Genomic DNA, 19,717 nt, shown 5'->3' with positions numbered 1-19,717 from the left:
AAACTTTACAGCTGATACAGACGACAGCAGCTTATCTTGGCAGCACTCCCAAAAGAGCGGAGACAATTCCCGTGCTCACCAGTCTGTATTCTGACAATTGTTCCTATGCACAAATTCAAGCCATTTTGGCTTTCATGGATCTCCATATGAGCAAAGTCCAAACTACAAAGGAACCTCTTAATCTGCCCAGATTAGACTAAAAAAAGAGCAATTACACGTAAAGCCTGCTACATGCTTTCCAAACAGAGAAAGAGATGTTTTCCACCATGAAGTCTCCTGAAAAATGTGTATGTAGTTCCTTCCCTCAGTATAGACATAAGAGCATTTCACAAAAATACACAAGTGAATAGAATAACCTCACAAATCCTTTGTACATGTAACAGAAGAAATCAGTCTTGATTGAGAACAGAAAGAAAAAAACACCCTCTAGATCTAACAGTTCAGAAAATAGTTTTATCACTTAATCCCAAACTTAGTTCAGAGTTTAAAAACAGAGATAGATCTACTAGAGCAGGCAGGAAAAATAATAAGTCTCTAGAGAAACAGTGCAGTTACAAATGGCTTTAAATACAACCTTCCAGGAGACTGGATTTTATGAATCTATGAAGAAAAATAATTGCAGAATTTAGAGGTATTAAGGCCAGTCCTGATTAGTATCCTTATCAATTATTTGGATGAGGGTATCAAGTGCAACCTCAGTGAGTTCACAGATGACACCCAACTGAGTGGAAGTGTTGATCTGCTGGAGGATAGGAAGGCTCTGCAAAGGGATCTGGACAGGCTGGATCAATGGGCCGAGGCCAATCGTGTGAGGTTCAACAAGGCCAAGCACCAGGTCCTGCTCTTGAGCTGAAACAACCCCAGGCAGAAACACAGGCTGGGGCAGAGTGGCTGGAAAACTGCCCAGTGGAAAAGGACCTGGGGGTGCTGGTCAACAGCAGCTGAACATGAGCCAGCTGTGCCCAGGTGGCCAAGAAGGCCGATGGCATCCTGACCTGGATCAGCAATAGTGTGGCCAGCAGGACCAGGGCCGTGATTGTCCCTCTGTACTCAGCACTGATGAGGCCACACCTCGAGTGCTGTGTCCAGTTCTGGGCCCCTCATGACAAGAAAGACATTGAGGTGCTGGAGCGTATCCAGAGAAGGGCAATGGAGCTGGGAAGGGTCTGAGGGAGTACAAGTCCTGTGGGGAGCAGCTGAAAGAGCTAGAGCTCTGTAGCCTGGAGAAAAGGAGGTTCAGGGAGCCTCAAGCAATATGTCCTTGCTATCACATACAATAATTATCCCAAACAAACTTTCTGAATTATGCCATTAAAATCTTAAAGATTTGCTTGGTTTTGTCTAATCTTCACAACACACCCTTGGGCAATTTCACCTGTGTGAAATTATCCTTGTAAATCAAAAGCCCAGTCCTGCAATCACTTCTGCATCTGGGGACCTTTTTCTACAGCTGAATGTTTGAATACTACCAGAGAAAAAATGCAGTTCAGAAGAGTTACATTTAATAGCCTCAATGAACTCTTTTCCAATCAGTCTCTTTTTAACTATGTAGCCTGCAGTTTAGGAATCTGTTAAAAAAAAATAATTAATCAGTGTTGGATGCTGCAGTTCTTCATGAAAAGCCAAGATTAACACATTGAGTCAACAAGTTCTATTTTGAAATAGTTTTAATTCACTAAGGAGATGACTGCTTTCCCCAAATGATGCAGACTTGTCTGCTGTTGTCTCAGCCAATTCAGAGGCTTGTTATTCACCACTCGGTTGATTTCAAAATCAGACTACCCCTTCAGAAAGTTGCAGAGACTATGACATCACATTTATGATAATTTATTGCACAATTACAGTGGCTACATCCCTGGATTTTATTTCATGGGAAAGCATGCTTCTATTGTAGTCTCAATCATTTTCTTGGCTTACACCTGTCCACAGAGTGACAAGTTTTGGTATAAAGCTTAGCATGGTTTTTTTCATAATACTATAAAGACTTTTAATAGCAACTTAAGGCTGCATAGTTCAAATACCTAGAGAAATATTTGCACTTTACAATGAGACTTAATGAAATTTCACAAGCAATTCAGAAGCGCTGCTTAACAATTTACTAAAAATTGTACAACACTCCATCAGATTTCACCTTAATACTACTTATGTCATCTTAAAGAAATAAAAAGCCCAACATCCTTTGAGAAGGCAAGATTGTCATCGCCTCAGATGAATGGCAATAACGCAATCACTGAAATTCAATGCAAGAGTATAATTCAATAACCTCAAATTCAAATTGAAAGATTTACACACCACTGTGATGTTTATTGACTAGAACTGATAAAATAGTACTGTGGAACATTATAAGACAAAGTAATGCAAATGACTGCAAAATTGGGTTTCATTATACTTTGGTCAGTGTTATCTTCATTCTAACCAAAACACTTTATATTACAAGCTAAAAAGACAATAGTAGACAGGTCCAAATACCATAATTACAGGACGCAGCCCTTACATTTTGGCTTCTGATTCAGCAAAACTTTCACCACACAGTGTAGAAAGGACACATAAGTATTTTCTACATTACTTAACATGGCATTTATTTGAATATGTACTATTAAGTTTCAAGAATTCCAAAACACATGTAGCAAAAAGATAAAAATATTTTCATGTAATTGTTTCCACATGGCACAGTATTATTATGAAAGAGGTTGCCATGATTTTAGACTGGAATATATTATTAACAGGATGCTGTCTTCTATCACACTATTTTCTTTCCAATTCCCTAGTATGTACAATGGTATATTATCCAAATTGCACCCCCAAGAAAATTATTGTCATACTCCACATACAGAAAACTCATTTCAACCCCAACCATAGGAAAAAGTAACTCCTCCCACTATAGTGAGAAAAAAAGGGAATTCTTTCATCATACATAGGCAACCAGTGCAAGTTGGCAATGATGGCAGAAAGGATATCCAACTCAACCACGACTAAGACGAGCTCTCAGGTCCAAAATATCTCAAATCTATCTTTCTGAGGAACTTCATCCATTTGTTTACTGACTGGATGAGAAAAAATGGCACAAGGGGAAGCCCCATCTCCCTGTGCATATGCAGCCTCCGCCAGAGCAAACTGGAACATGAGGCATTCCTATGACATGTAATAGCAGGGCTCTTTTGCTTCAATTGTCTTTTCTGAAATTGGTACTTAACTAGGCTAGAGTAATATTATATGGCTTTGTCTTATTGGCACAACCTGCAAAATGGTTTCGGTAGGTTTTTTAGATCTTCTGCATGGAGAATATGCTCCCCATGCTATGCACAACACTGTCAGAAAAGTCAGGGTAAGTTGTAACTTAAGAAAAAGGTGTTCTCTGTCTCTCTCTTTTACAAGAAAGCACAATTAAGTCAGCATAATAGTCAGGGTGTTCTTGCCTCATCTAATCTGTCCTAAACATATTTGACTTATTCTCACCTTCTTGCCATCTTAGTAGGAAGAACCAGAGAGGGAAATGAGGAGGCACAGATGGGTAGGAAGGTACAAATGCAAAGCTGCCAAAACAAGGACTGGATCTTTCCTCTGCTGTCTCCATTTACCAAATGAAGTCCATTTAACAGTTCCACAAGCAGCGCAGGAGCTGTAGTGTTCAGCACATTGTGAGGCTGGTCTATGATGATTCAAGATGAATTTTCTTCATAAAGGATAGAAATCAGTAAAGAGAGTGCAAATGCAACAGGAGAGGTGGGGAGCCTCCATGGGTGTTAGCTGTGTCTTCTCTCCATCATTCTGGAGTCACAGTTGGTTGAAAAGTAAAATAAAATAAAATAAAATAAAATAAAATAAAATAAAATAAAATAAAATAAAATAAAATAAAGGATTTTCAAAGCTAAGAAAGAGAAGTAATAACATGAAAAATGAGGATGACACACTCTTATTTTGCAGCTTTTACAAATGTGGTCTAAGATGTACAGCAGGCTGATGGAGGCTGGCATGTGCTCTAAAGTATCCTGTGTTATCTTCTTGCCTTGCAGTGAAAGAATCCAAAAAATGAGGAAAGCCCGAGTGATAGACCAGGCAGCATTTCTCCCAAGTGACTGGTAGGGTGACACACACCATGTACCTCAGCACTGCACCTACATGCCAGGTGTGAGAGAGCCAAGGGGCACCACCAACAGCAGCAAGACTTGAGGCAATCTGCCTGCTACTGTTATTAACTGCAGAAGCTCACAGCCCACTGTTTATATGCTGCTTTTATCATCCACTACCATTCACCTGCTCAGCCTGATCAGCCCAGCAGCTCCATCAGTTTGGAAGATTGGAAAGACAAGGAAGCCAGCTGGCCACAGAAGCATGCAGTAAGCAGCTTATCCAACCTGTACACAAGTGAATTAGCTTCCCAAACACACTGCCAGAGGGACCCCCTCCACCTTCATAAACACAATCTCAATGTTTGGAAAGGTGCCAGGAGTAAAATGTTTGTTTACTGCAGGCAGGAAGAGCTACCTATGATTCAGACATTAGGAAGTGACAGGAAGAACTAAATTATGCAATTTAAAAGTAGGAAAATAAACACAAAGTAGTTGCAATGAGAGGAAGGAGGAGGAGGAGGAGGAAAGGATGAAGAGACACAAGTTTTACATCTTTGCTCTCACTTCTGCAGGGCCGAAGCCATCATTGCAGCAGGAAGCCCCCATGGGATTCCTTCACCTTTTAACCCTCATTCTAGAGCCCCTAGCCAGGGACTTTCCTCCTCAGCACTGAGTAAGAAACATCTGTCCAGCTCAGTCTCCCAGTTGGAAAGGACAGATCACAGTCTTCCTTATTCCCTATTTTATGTAAGCAGACTGAGATTTCAGAGAAGAGCATTCCACCTGCCCTCCCTTTAAACAACAACCACCCAAAGCAAAGGATCAAAGAGCTCATTTTCCAGCCAGCTAAGGGAGGTGGGAACAAGCTCTGTCCGATGCTGGTTGCAGAGACTGATAGGAAAACCTCTTCCCGTAAGCAGAAGGCAAGAGAAGCACCCCAATGGGAATAGCACTGCCTTCCCAGCAGTTGTAGGAAGCAAACTCAGCAGTGCTGCTTACAACTCTGCACCTCCTATCCACAGTTTGTTAGATCCCAGCAGAATTTTAAAGTTTCTTAAACAGCAGTAACAATCTGCATTATTAACATGCCCATTCCAAGGCGAAAACAGCAAACAAGCAGATTTGAATCACAGTGAGTTATGGCTGTACTGTAAGAAAACTCCACCAAAGAACACTCTCAAATTTATGTAATGATAGTGGTGCCTCCCTTATATTATCAGTAAAGATCTTCCAGTCACTCTCTTTATAAATCAGACAATAAATTCCTGCTCTTTTTTTTTTTCCTGGAGCTGCAGAGATTCATAGACAAACAGAGCCATCAGATCAAAGAAAAATTCAAAGGACTGTGAATTAACTTAGCACTGAAGTACACACCATAGCAGAAAACTCTGTAGTTACTTGTCCTGGGACAAAATTACCTTGGGATGAAACCAGGGCTAAGTTTCCCAATTTACACTAATGAGTCACTTGTATGATACTCTTCAGTTTAGATCTTCCCCCTGCCCCATTTCTCCCTTCTCTGCTCCAAAACTCCAGAAAAGAAAAAACAGGTTTTGTTTCAGTAATGGCTGACTCCTGAGTGAATACAAGTGTGTCCTCTCTGCTGACAGATCTTTGGTAGTGAAGAGTCATTTTAGTTATTTCTCATAGTCCTGAGAAGCTTATGCAATTTAACTTCATTTGTGCACACAGACATAACTAAGAGCGTGACATGACCTCAGCTTTGAGCTTTGAGGGCATTATTTCACACTGAGTAACATGCCATTAGACTGCAAAACTTAGTCACAGCATGATGCAAATAATTTCAGCAACAATTGCATACAAACAGTGAATGGAAATGCAAGAACATGCAAGATTCAGGAAGATACACTTATTGACATCCCTACTCTTGAACTTATTGAAGTTACTCCCTTAGCAACGGGGAAGGATTTTGTAAACAACAAGTTTATCTAATGCCACCATGAGAACATCACCCAGTATAACATGTAATTGAAAGAAAAAACATGTCTGTCATGGAGAGCACCAAAAGAAATCATAGAATTATGTAACAAGTAATAGATTCAAAAGGGATAAGTTTTTTTCAGTTTGTGGCTTAAATCTCAAATTAAGTTCATATAGATCACTACTTTCTAGGAAAGCAGAATTGCCAGATGGCATCACACTCATAGCCTACCTCTGACACTTCCTGCACATCAGCAGAACTAGGAAAAGACTGGATGGCACAAGTGAACCAAAGGAACCAGTTACAACATGACATTTTAGAAGTCTCCTCTTATCACACCCCACACCTCCAAGCGTTCATGTTTACAGCTGGGGGATTCTCTCCAAGCCTCCCTGGAATCTTCTGCATTCCCAGTGTGGATACCACATGGCTCATTTGTCCTGGAAAACACCAGTCTCTTCTGTTTCAAACTACACGCCAAACACTCTCCTCATTCCCCCTGCCCTCTCTTTTTGTTTAATTAAGCAATGCAAAGACAAATTGTCAATTCACATCAAGTTCATACATTACTCTGACATCCTCTTTCTTGGTTGTTTATTGATGAAACAAACACATACCAATCCTTATAATAACCATTAGGAGGATCAAATAAATTATACCCACCATCTCTCTCCTAATAAGCTCCTTACTTTTCAGTCTTTGCTGAAAGGGACACACTTGCTGTCAGTATTTTACCCTATTTTTAAGGATCACAGATATGCATGCACATTTTCAAAAATCATAAATGTTTGTTAGGTTCTGTATATGGACTTACGGCTGGTTTCAAAATGGATTCCTTATAAAACAGCAATCTCCCTGCACTATCCCAAAACCAGGTGCAGCTTCTCCACTACATCTGATCCTGCTTAAGAATCTACATGGAAACACAAACGTCAGAAAACTGTAACAGAAACATGCATTAAGTGTGACTGGGAACATTTGTCTAACACATTACGTGACTCAGTGCAGTTATTCTTCATACAAAGGGAAAATGACAAACTGACACATAATTTTCAGAATTGCCTTTTTTTTTTATAAATGGGTATCATTCCATTTTGAAACTCAAAATCCATTTTTCATCTGATATCATTTGTGTATTTACCCTTTTAATAACCCTCCCAAATGGACTGTAATTAGTATGTGTTGATTGCATCAAAGGTCTGTTTGAAGGCAGGGGTATTAACTGTCTTTGAAGAGCTTCCTGTACCCTTATTCTGTACCCCAAATCTAATCCTGGGAACTCCTACTGTCAGCAATAAACACCTACAGAGGATTTATTTTGCTTTTAAATCCCAAGCCCCAGACAACATAGCAAGATAAACCAAAGTCTAATTTTGTGTTGTTTTTCTTTTTCCCCCTTTTCCTTTGAGGCAGAAATACTGAAGAGCCTGGCGGTGGCTGTAGCCCCAGAGAGAAGAACCTGCTGGCCTGCTCCACTGAAACCCATGGCATTCCTCCTGGGGTGGAGACAGGCTTACCCGGGAGGAAGGAGGGAGCACATCTGCCATCACCCTGCCCCAAGGCTGGCTGTGCTGGGAAGTGGGTGGGGAAGCAGATTTACTTTGTGACAGCCACTATCTCCACTGCCATGAAGGGTTTATCTGGCGTTGTTTTCACTTCTAAAGCAGCAGAACAACCCACATGTCACCAGCAAGCTGGCTGGAAAACTCTTGTGTGGGGAACAGGCAAAGGGACCAGGTTGCTTTTCTCCTGCTAGACAAGGTTATCCCAATGCCTGGCCACCACCCCCAGCCACCAGGTACAGCCACTGGCCTGCACAGCACCCCACAGCAAGGTTTTTCATCTGAGCTAGCCAGCCTGTGGCAGAAGGCAAAAATGACCTCATTTTTAAAAACACAAGAGAGGGAAAAGCTTTCCTAGAAATCCTCAGACAAAAGAACAAGCACAGCTCCTGAAAAAGCGTAGTTGTTCTTAAAACATTCTGCCAAGCAATTGCTGTACAAAATAAAAAGGAGCAAAAGCTTTTCATTTATTTCACTTCTTGATGTGGAGCCTAAACTCGGCTGTCCTGAAGTGAGAAGCTGGATCTTGGCACAGTTTCCTAGCTGCAGTATCACCTCTTTCTCCAGGTATGTTTTTAAACAGAATTATTTGTATTATGCACAGATATTATATATAGTAATACACAAGCCATAGGGACATAACTGCCTGACCTTTTTAATTACATGTTGCTGTGCCACCAGTTCCAAGAGAGACAACACTCATGCTGCCATTTACCTCAAATAACTGCCATTTACCAGGGAAAAAAAAGGGAAGAAAAATGCGTCACCATAACCTCAGGGAGTTTAATCATAAAGTTGTAATTTTGGGGCATAAAAAGCAATTAGATATATTCCTTCTCCTCAGTTAAAAAACAAAAACACACCAAGAAAAAGATGGTTAGAGAGTTCAACAGTTAAGACAGGGTCTTTCCTCTCACAGAAAGTTACCTTGTAAACATTTCACGCTGGATACTGCTTAGGGAGACAGTCAGATACTACGTAACATAAGAGTACTTTTTACTACTAAAAGCACTGTGGCATGTTTCGAAGAGCTTCAAAAGTTCATCATGAGAAACAAAACCTTTGTCAACAGCTGGAAGCAAACACAAGTACAAAAAACATGCTACGTAACCTTTTATTGGAAGCCAGGGTACTTCTCTTTTTTTTAAAAAAAGCTCAAAAATACAACTAGCATATTGCACTGAACAATACTTACAAAGCTAACAATATTTGTGCAACTATGAACACGTTTCCTAAAGCAAACAAGCCAGAGAATTCATAAAAGAACCAATGTAGAAGCCTAATCAAGAATTGATAAAGGGGGAATTGAAAATAAACAATACTTTATTGCAGCTGGGAGATGGCAGAATCCTCCCTTCACCCTTCTAAAAAAAAAAAAAAAAAGAGAGAGAAAGGGAAAGAAGAACATAGAAAACATAGTACTCCTTTGGAATTAGTTGTTTGCACATATAAGGAGATGAATTCATATTAGAATCTCTAAAACAGCAGCAAATTACACTGTACTACAATATTCACCTGCACACAACACTTAGCCTCCTTGACAAGATTATCCCTTTCTGTGTGATCTTTCTGCTTGCCTTGCTCAAGTAATTTGCAAGACATTAGGTTTGTCCCTCCTAATGAAATACTGCAATGAAATTGCAACAGTTGAACTTGCTTCTATTGCCAATAAAATGATTACTCACTGAAGCACAGAAAACATTAAGGTAATTTTGAAAAGGTCTCAAGGAGTCTGTCACTGCAACACTGCAAAAGTGGGGATGAAAAAATAAGGAGGTGAATCTTAGCTCTACATCAAAACAAAACTTGCACCTCATCAGTTGCAATCCCCTTCTTGATTTAGGAAAATATTTCACCCAATATAGTTCAGTGGCATTTACTTTTAGACTAGAAAAAGGTGAGAGCAGGACTAAAGAAGTATAAGACACTCAACCCAGAGTAATCTACAATCCACAAGTTTATCCTCTTCCTTAAAATAATTATATTTTGAATCACTGATGTTCCTTTCACTTTTTTGCCAAGACTTCTATCAAAGCCATATCAAATTTAATGGGGAGTAAATGTTTTCTAAATGTCTGTAGAAGACTGCATTTGATTTGATTAATGTGATCCAAAAGTTAGGTCAAAAAAGACAAAAATAAGACATGCCTCAGAAGTGATCAAACCATCATTCCAAGATTTTTAAGACTTAAAGAGGGAGAGAAAAGGACACTAGAAAGAGTTCTGTTTGTCACTTTCTTCTCTCTCTAAATAAGGGACTGTTGAATACCAAGAATTACCTCTCAGCTGAAAGAGTTACCAGCTCTACCAAAGGTTTCCAGAATTGATGCTCATTTTGGCAGTCAAGCTAAACTGTCCAATAAAACATAATTTTAAAGCTAAACTGTCCAATAAAACATTCTTTTCTCAATTTATCCAACTGACATTTCACACAGCTGCTTTGGGCTGATGATTGACTAAAAGGTATGCAAAACAAGCTCATCTGAGTATAACTGGAAATAAAATTCATGGTAATTCATTATTTTCTCTTCTTTAGTACATATGTTACTTATACTTCATATTCAATGCTGCAAGACTCTGTGCACACATGGAGGAGTGGCCACTATGCAGCATTAAGAAAGTGGGAGACACTGATTTCTTTTCCTACTTCCTCTCCCTGCTCCCTGTTAGTTTCTCATTGAACTGTAATCCCCTGCAATTAGCTGCACTCAATCTCATTAACAGACTTATCAAAACACAGAACCATAGTGAAAGGGTATCTATAAGCTGCTATACATCCAATTCAGAACTATCCACAAAAAGTTAGAATGTGATTGTTCCTTCATTTCTCAGCTACTGTGTTCTCAAATTAAGTTATTATTTAACAGCTGTTAGAAAAAAATTTTCACACCATTTAACATATTTAGAATATCTGGCTTATTTCATATGTCCAGTAGTTCACCTGCGCTTCAAGAGGAACAGGACAATTTCTGTTAATCAGGTCTCCAATTTTCCTATCTACACCAAGGAAAAAAAGCATTCAAGTGGTTCAGGTACCATCTGACCACCCAAGCTCAGAAATGTTTAAATTAATAGTATGGTAAACTACATAAAAACTAAAATAACTGGTGGAAGATAATCTTACTATGCATATATTAGACTTCTTAATCTGTTTTATATGCTGGTGCCTGCTCTTACCCTCTGCAACCATCCTCTGGTAGTTAATTCAGAGCATGCACCACAGGTCAAGCACTAAGAGTGCTGCAGCTTTGGCAGCAAAGTCAACACCAGCTGCTGACGTCCTGTCAAAGATGACAAACACTTGTATGATGAGTTCCATGCTCTTCAAGTGAGCCTTACACTCCAACAGCAAGCTCAGGATGTAGCTACATCCCTACAGTCATACCCAAGATCATATCAGCATCTTCAGCTGGCACACAAAACAACGCAACTTCCTTCTGTAATCAACAAAAACACTGTGTTTAGTCATGCTTTCAACTTCATGGTTTAGGGTTTACTAACCCATCTTTGAAAGGATCAAAAGTCAAACTGTTGTTTTCTGACCAGCACACAGCAGAATGGGAAGGTCAGAACTCCTTCCAGAAGGAAAGTTTTCTGCCTGAACACCAATTCCTGTGAGGTCTTCAGCAACTTCTTGAGTAGCACAAGCACAATCAAGTTCAGAATACAAAAGATGTCACATAATGTTACTTGATTATATTCATCTGTCTTTAGTTAACTTAACTTGATCCAGCTCCATGGGGACAGCATTGAATGATGTCAGACAAGCTCATCTTGGTTTTTGTTTTTGTTTTTTTTTTTCCTGTAAACCAACCAGCTCCTTGAATTTCCTCACTATGTTGATGAAAGGTCACAAAAAAAGCTTTAATGCAAACAGGTGTCTTCCAGAAAAAGGGCCTTGGACAGGCACTGCAGCTTTTACCAAATTACAACTATTCTGCTGAATATAACATTTCTTAACACCATTACATATCTTAGCACATTTAAGTATTACTCAAGACAGAAGATGCACCTATGTGACTAGTGCCAAAGAGCAACTGCCAAACAAAACCACAGCAAAATATTCCACTTCTTACCTATGCTATCTGAGCCTCTAGTTTAAACATCAATAACTAGCTTAATAATCTGGCACCTTTTTAGTCACTCTCTACAACTGAAAATATTAGAAAGTGAGAGAATGATATGTGTAGCCTCGTCTGAATCCTATCAGTGTCCCTTACGTCCTAGGGAGATCAAGTCCATTTCTCATTTTTAAACTCCTCGCTTTTAAATAACAAAATGCACTATGAATAGGAATAGTCAAATAACCACAGGATTTTTAGTCATACTTGCATCAAAATTAAGGTTTCCTAATTTACTTTCAAAAATCATCTTACGAACTCTAAAAGAACAGGGAAGTCTATTAGATACAGAAAAATCTGAACCAATTTATCCCAAAAAGTGTTAAGTCTACACAAGGTATTTTTGATGGAGTTTTACCTTTTATCCTATAAAATGTATTTCCCTATAAGTAGGACATATTAGAATCACAGAACAGTTAGGGTTGGAAGAGACCTCTGGAGATCATCCAGTCCAGCCCCCTGCCAAGGCAGGGTCACCTGGAGCAGGTCACACAGGAACATGTCCAGGTGGGGTTGGAATGTCTCCAGAGAGGGACAGTCCATGATCTCCCTGGGCAGCTGTTCCAGGGCTCTGCCACCCTCAGTGTGAAGTTCTTCCTCATGCTGAGGAAACTTCTTGCAGTTTTAGCTTATGGCCATTGCTCCTCATCCTGTCACTGAGCACCACTGAAAAGAGTCTGGCACCATCCTCTTGGCACCAACCTTTGAGATATTTATATGCATTGATGAGATTCCCTCAGAATACTGGGAATTATTATACTACATCAGTAGACTTTCTACAAACTGGTTCCATAAACCAACCATCAACGCTAAGATTGTGATTTAAAGCACATCCAGTTGCTCTATTGAGCCCTAGCCTACCCCAGACAAAAGCGTAGTCATTCTAGGAGAGAATTTAAGACTTATTCCCATTCCCTCAATCTTTTCTTTCTTGCTTTACCAAGGACAGCTGTGATTAAATATCTGGTGGTTTCATAGCATAACAACAGTAAAAAACCCTCCGTGCTGCCACCACAAAGCATTAGCTATTTTAACTGGCACGTGCACAGCAGAGCTGCAACACAGCAGAAAACCACGAAGCCAAGGTTTACTATCATGTTTTAAAGGACAGATGCGGAGAAAGGGGCTTTCCAATTACATTTTTTAAAAATAAGGGGACAGAAAAATCACAGCAAGTTAAAGTGAGCACATAAATGCTTGCAAAGTTGAAGGCAACAGAACAAGGGAAAAAAGAAAAACACACAAGAAGATAGCAGAAGCTGTGAAATTCAGCAGTCCTCTATCTCTCTGCACAAACAAGTTCTTTCATGTACTCGTGAAACCACAACATAGGCTGTGGAGAGCTGTGCAGGATTTAGCCCCAGCTCCCTTTTCCTTCTCCTCTGCTAAATCCACAACTTGGACCCCCAACCAGCACCAAAAGTTACCTGTGCTTTCCTCAGACATCTGCTGCTGGAAATTACCAGTCTGTTCCCTCAAACAAACTGTTCTGAACACCAGCTCCAGGGAACTGACAAAAGGTGCCAATGGCTGTCAGAACATTAACCAAAAACACATGAACAAGGCTTGAGAACAGAACTCCTAAGAGGGGAAACAGGCATTCATGGCATTAAGGCATACACAAGGAAATCTGATTATTCCACCTGCAGGACAGGGTTGGTTGGAGGGTTTTTACTTTTTTCAGCCTCAAAATGAGTATAAGCTAGCTGTAATACCATGTCCAACTGTTTCAAACTAAAAATTGAAGTCCCTGTGAAACATATGTTTATCTACTAGCTTCAAAGTGCTCCTTTTCACCCTTCCTAGGAACTGAAATCATATTTGACTGCAATTTCAGACTTTTAATCTCCATTCCCAGATGGTAACCTGGGTTTGCCCCAACACTTGCATGGAAGACCTAATAGAGCGCGAAGTTACAATTTTCCATATATACATGTGAAAAGTATGCATTGCAGAAAAGCAGTTTCCTATTGAAATCACTTTCCCATCTTTTCATCTGGTGCAGCCCCTTGAAATACCACCACCATAAAATATGGCTTTGGAAAAGGCAGCTCTCTGCTGTGCCTTCGCTTAAGCATAGAATTACAGGGAGCACCAGCCAACTCTCCAGCCAGTGCACTCAGCTAAAGTTCATCGTCTTAAGTACGTCAACTTTTTGTTTGCTCGAAGACCGCAACTGTAATGTCAAGGTCACTTTTAGGTCTTTGAAGGGAGCGTCAGCCTTCAGCCTACAACTGATCAAGCACTACAGACAACCAGGCGGAATTTTACTTTAAGTCCTTCTCTAAGGTGTACCTGTCTTTTACACACGCAAAAAAAGAGTCAAAAATTACATGCAAGATTTAAACTCACGACCTTACGGCCTACAATGCATGGAGATGTTAAACCAAATCATGCTAACATAAGCTTATCTTACCTTATGTTAGCTGTATTATATCACCCTGATATTCTGCCTACTCAAAAAGCAAGTGAAAATTAAGGAATTACCTCTTTAGGACAGAGAACCACTTGGCCAGTGCTGTAGTCATGGTTTTCCCCTCAAAGGTTCTGGTGTAATTCCAGTATGGAAGTGGAGTTATAAATACACTGAAGGGGCAGTTACATGGAAAAAAGCTGGCATATTTAGAGACTGAATTTTGAGATCAATTTAGGAGGGCAAACTCTGCCTGCTTACAGACAGCAACCTTCATGGGACTTAGAGTTTGAGCAGAAAATTTATTCAAAGTTTTAAAAAACATCAATACTGCTCTTAATTCCTACACATTGGTAAAGAGGCATACTGTGAATATACACATAGGCATGGAGAATCAGCCAAAAATACAGTCCATGTCCAATTCAGCAGGGAAGCAGAACCCTGCTATGGCCCATCAGGATGTTCTCTTTGCAAGTCTGATCCTGTGTCCTTCGCACGTCTGATCCTGTGTCCTTCACACAAACAGGATTTTTGCCACTGGGAACCGGAGAATGGACTACCCCAAATACTGGGTTTTTTATTTAAATAGAGTCTCATTTCACAAATTTCCTGGCATTTAAAAAACCACCCAGAACAGTTCTTCGAGAAGTGGCTGCTAATCGCTAACAGACAAAAATAACATGGTCACGTTAGGATCTGTATTCACAGATTCTCAAATAAATCTGAAGGCTTAGCTTCTTAAAAAAACAAACAAACAAAAAAACAAACCCAAAAAACCCCACCAAATCAAAAACACCGGGGAAAAAAAAGAAAAAAAAAAAGAAGAAGAAGAAGAAAGAAAGGAGGGAAAAAAAAAAAAAAAAAGCCCAACATTTTGTCCCAATTACACAGATGCCGCGAAACAAGCCGGGTGCCAATGGGAAAGGGCTCAGCCAGCAGCGATGACTCCTGGCATCACCCATCCCTCCTACGTGACCTGACAGCCTCCCCGGCGGCCCCGCAGCTCCGCTGTGCCCTGTCACGGAATCTGCCCGCTCAGCAAACACGCTCCATTTTCCTGCCAGCAGAGCGGTGTCCGCTCCGCCGCAGCCCCTGCGAGAGCAGCCACTGCCGAGTAACAGAGGGAACAACTTCGGGAAAGACACCGGCACTTCTCTCACAACTCCCTCCTCTTTCCCGATGCGGAGAGCAAGGGCAGAGCTCCCCCCGCCCCAGCGGGAGCGCTCCGGGGGCATCCCCGGCTCCCGCGGTCTCCGGGCCACCAATCCCGGGTGCGATCCCCCCGGGAGCGGCGCGGAACCGGGGCACCCCTCGCCCTCCCAGGGATCGGGCACCAGCGCCGGGACGGCAAGTGTTTACGTTTAAAAATACATATATACAGAGCCCGGACTCAGAGGGAAGAGGGGAAAACTCCGCCCCCTCCCTCTCCCGACTCCCTTGGAAAGGCGATAAAAGCTGGACTGAAACATCTGACCGCTCGGCGCCCCTTTTTTAAGGAGAAAAAAAAATTAAAAAGAAAAAGAGAAAATAAAGGGAGTAGGAATAAAAGAAAAGGGAATATAAAGGCTGGGGAAGCGGCACGGGACGTGCCGTGCAGAAGTCCCGGCTGGAACGGGGAGGCGGCCGGGAGGGCGGCTCGTCCGGGCCCGGCCGGGAGGGACCGCGCGGGGAGGCCGGGCCGGGCCGGCGGGAGCGGGAGCGGGAGGCGAGCGCGGAGCTCCCGCGGGAGAGAAGCGGGGAGGAAGGAAGGGAGTAAGGGGGAGAGCGGCCCGCGAGTGGGAGAGGGCACTCACGTAGCGTTTCAACTTCTTCTCCGGCGGGGACTTTCGGAGCCAGCCCGAGCAGACCACCTCCCCGCCGCTCATGGCTGCGCCGCTGCCCGGCGGGGCGCTCCCTCCGCCTCCTGCTCCTTCTTTTCCTCAGGCAGCGGCTACGGCAGCGGCGCCCGGGCCGGCCCGGCCGAGGGAGCCGCGATCGGCGGCGGCAGCACCGCGCCCGGCCCGGCCTCCCGGGGCTGCGGGGCGAGGGGCGGGACGCGGAGCGGGGTGTGTGTGTCTGTCTGTCTCTCTCGCACAACAGCCCGCCGGAGCGGAGCGGAGCGGCGAGCGGGGCTGAGGCGGGAGGGTCCCCCTGCCTCCTCCTCCTCCTCCTCGCCGCCGCCGAGTCACACGGACATCGGGAGAGACGACAGGGGCAGCCGCCGCCCCACCGCAACTTCGGCGTCCCGGGGCAGGATCCAGGATCCAGCCACCGCCCCGCGCCGGTGGCGCCGCCCCCGCACCTCCGGGACCCCCCCGCCGGGCAGGGCCGCGGGGGGCTTCGCTCCTTCCCGCCCGCCCGCCGAGCTCAGCGCCGGCCGCCGCGGCTCCCCGGGTCGCTCCTTCCCCTTCTTCCTCCTTTCCCTGCGCTGGGAGGAGGGGATCGGTAGCACTCCTGCCTTCCCTTCCTCGCCTTCCCCTTCGCGGGGAGTGGCGGGGCGGGGGTCTGGCCCCGGGGCTGGGGCCGTGGCCGGGGGCTGGGTCCGCTCCCTGCCGGCCAGCGAGGGAGGGGTTTGCCCTGGAATTCACGGCGCCGTGTCCCCCACGAGCCCCCTTTCCCCCGGCGCCGAGCGGCGGTGCCGCCCCGGCCGGCCCCGCCTGCCCCCGCCCAGCGCCGCCCCGAGCGCCGCGGCTCCCCCCGAAACTCCGCCGGAGCCTTTTCAAACAACAAGGGCTTGGAGGCAGGGAGGCGGGCAGGGAGGGACGGCCGGCGCTTCCAGAGGGATCCTGGGAGCTGTAGTCGGCGGCCGGCGGGGACTGCGGCGGCGCGGCCGGGAGCGGAGAGGACGGGGGCGAGGGACGGGCTCGGTCCCGACGGGGAGAGCAAATAAACAAAAGCCCAAGCAAGCAAGCAAACAAACAAACAAACGCCAACCTAAAGATCCTTATTAAAACTGCATTAAAAATAACGCGGCCAAAGTAAACTCCTCTTAGCAAGTCTGAAACTGCCTTAGCAAAAAAAAGGGGGAAAAAAAGTAAAAAAAAAAATTAGTGGAAAGATCCAAGTCGTTCACCATCTCCACTGTGGGTGCTGTCTGTCTATTCCACTCCGTCAGAAAAGATCTCTAAATAAGTAATAGTAACAAATAAATTAATATAATCAACAAACAATACACTATTAAATAAATAATAGTACCCTTTTAACAAACATAATCATAATAATTTTTTTAAACAATTTTTTTTTTAGATTACTAAACTTCAGGCTTCTGGAATGGGACCGCTGCTGTGTTGTTTAGCCCCAGTGCTCTTCCACTGAAGAGAAATAGTCCCCCTAGTGTGCCTTGGCTGAAGAGAGCCTGACGATGCTGCCTTTCGTCCAGGTGTAAGTTTACATTAAAAAGTTACAAAGCAGTGGTTGTAGCATATAGGGGCATTTGAAGAAATAACTGGAAAAAATAAAGGAGGAAGCCCAGAGGTGTTAAAATCTATGCATCAATTTAAACATAAATCTTTTCACGGTAATTATGGCAGGTGAAGCATTATTAAGCATTAAAAGAAAGATCATCAAAGAAGATATTTTGCCAAAAGCATATGAAATAAGAAAAGTGGTGAACGTCGGCCTTTAGCAATATTCAAAGCACGCAAATCCAAGCATCCAAACCATCCTCACGTGAATTTCTGCACACCATCATTTCAGCTGCCTCAGTGGAGCTGGTGGAGAGAGTAAAAAATTGATTTGGTTGGTAAACATGAACTCAAATTGTACTCTTAGGTTTAGATTTCAAGCTGGGTTTCAGTACAACTCTTTTGTTTAAACCACTAATGCCATTATTTAAGAATCTCAACATTTGAGATTATCCAAGTGCCAGATAAGACCACAAAATTTTCCAGTTTCCTTTAGAACCCTGGAGACGATTTAGTATTTAGAACACATAGAATCAGTGTGAACTAACTAAAAATGCCATTGGCACTAGGGCATTGTGACGTGATCCAATGGTTCATTTGAATCCCATTAATTAACCCGTGCCTTGAGGGCCAATCAAAGAAAGCCTGTTTTGGCTTAAGCAGTCTCCATGGAGGCAGCGACCAAACAAGTTATCTGGTCCAGAGACACAAGATTGTCCCTGAGGTCAAATTTCAAAACATTACATTTGTGTTCTAAAACACGCTGAAACCGGTGTCAGCCTGGACTCCAGGATGAGTTTTCACATATTTGTTTGTCAATTTTGTGGGGGGGTTTCATCCCTGCCATGTAATGATGAAACATACAGTAGGGAAAATGAGTTAATGTCATAGTGATAAATAATAAACAATAAAACTTGCCTTTTAGGCCATACTTAGTTGTTGAGCCTAGTCACAAGCCCCAAGACTGGACATAAAATGTTTTTATTGCATTGTGGAATTGAAGAAAACATAATACAGCAAAGCAAAATTTCCAAATGTTAAGATGTTGTCTCATGGACTGCTCCTCTCCTAGCCATGGCAGTGGATTTCCTTTTCTGCTCTCAGCCATTTGAGTTCCATTCAAGGTTCCATCCAAGGTTCCATCCAACCATCCAAGGTTCCACTGGCGCCTTCACTTACCATCTCAGGAGAGGGCTGCACAGAGCTGTACCTTTCTTTCCAAGTTAGCGAACAGCTACCAAATCCAAGAATATTAATCCTGAGGATTTCTGTGCATATCCAGCAGTGCTCCGCAGTTCATAGTTTAGATACTCTATTAGGGTAAACTGAAGGCTAATGAAATGCATAAAGAGCACAGTATTTAGGGCTGACTCTTAACACCTCCATATTTACAACTGTATATGAAGAGAGTAGTGAAATAATTACACTAGTCAGTTCCTTCACGTGGAAAAATTTTTACACTTAGCCAGCCTAGGCTAGGGCATAATTTCCTGAAATTAAGGATAAAAGTCACAAAGACCTCTGTCAATAATAACTATTTAAGCTATACTTTTGTCCTGAAAGTTTAAACAACATTAAGCATGCCCAAAATTGAAATTCTCCTGCAATATGGCTGGTACTTGGAAGAACCAAACACCCTTCAGGGCTTGAAGGACTGTAACCTTGTCAGAACATGACCACCCTCTCCCCTCGCTTTGTTCCTTCAGGTTATTTCTACGCTGTTCCTTGGGCAGCCTGGAAGATAAAGGTGTTTTGAGCTCAATCATTTGCACTACAGAGGTCTTTGGTATTTGTGTACAAGGGCTTTGAGGAAGAAGAGAGAAGGAAAAAGGATCTTTTTTCTTGGAGGAAAGGTTATTTTGTCTGTTTTTAACAAGGACATTGCAGCTGACAGCTGTTGGTGTTGAAGAAGAAGATGTGGCCAGCAGAACAGCTCAAGAAGGGAGCTCAGAAGGGATTCATCCTCTCTGCCTACAGTGCTGAATCCTGCTACCACACTGTTGGGAATATTGCCATTCCTGGATCCCACATAGCCCTTTCCATCCAAAACAGTCCCTGTGCTGTGACTGGATACCGTGACCAACCTGCAGTATACACAATGCTGAATAAAGTGCACTTCGACCGGCGAGGTGATGCCATGGTCACATGGAATGTGGCAACTACACACATGGGCACCGTGCTGCTCCTGCCTCCCAGCTGAGGAAGCACGTGCAAGATGTCTTGATT

General features: G+C 43.0%; 1 protein-coding gene across 6 annotated transcripts in view; it reads right to left on the bottom strand.

The window, feature by feature from the left end:
- GAB1 (GRB2 associated binding protein 1) overlaps window positions 1–16,675 on the bottom strand; it is a 95,273-nt gene extending 78,598 nt beyond the window's left edge. For 2 of the 6 annotated variants that reach the window (XM_069012755.1, XM_069012759.1), the window contains exon 1: window positions 15,902–16,673. In XM_069012755.1, the coding sequence (XP_068868856.1) occupies window positions 15,902–15,973 (72 nt within the window). In that variant the 5' untranslated portion in view covers window positions 15,974–16,673. Of the gene's footprint in view, window positions 1–15,901 lie in introns of all 6 variants that reach the window. The other 4 variants (XM_069012758.1, XM_069012757.1, XM_069012756.1 and 1 more) reach the window with 3 other exon arrangements.
- Between the last annotated feature and the right edge of the window lie 3,042 nt (window positions 16,676–19,717).

The sequence above is a fragment of the Aphelocoma coerulescens genome, chromosome 4 (assembly GCF_041296385.1).
Source record: "Aphelocoma coerulescens isolate FSJ_1873_10779 chromosome 4, UR_Acoe_1.0, whole genome shotgun sequence".
NCBI lineage: Eukaryota > Metazoa > Chordata > Aves > Passeriformes > Corvidae > Aphelocoma > Aphelocoma coerulescens.
The sequence above is the reverse complement of the archived record's forward strand: the minus strand, read 5'-3'. Positions and strand labels throughout refer to the sequence as shown.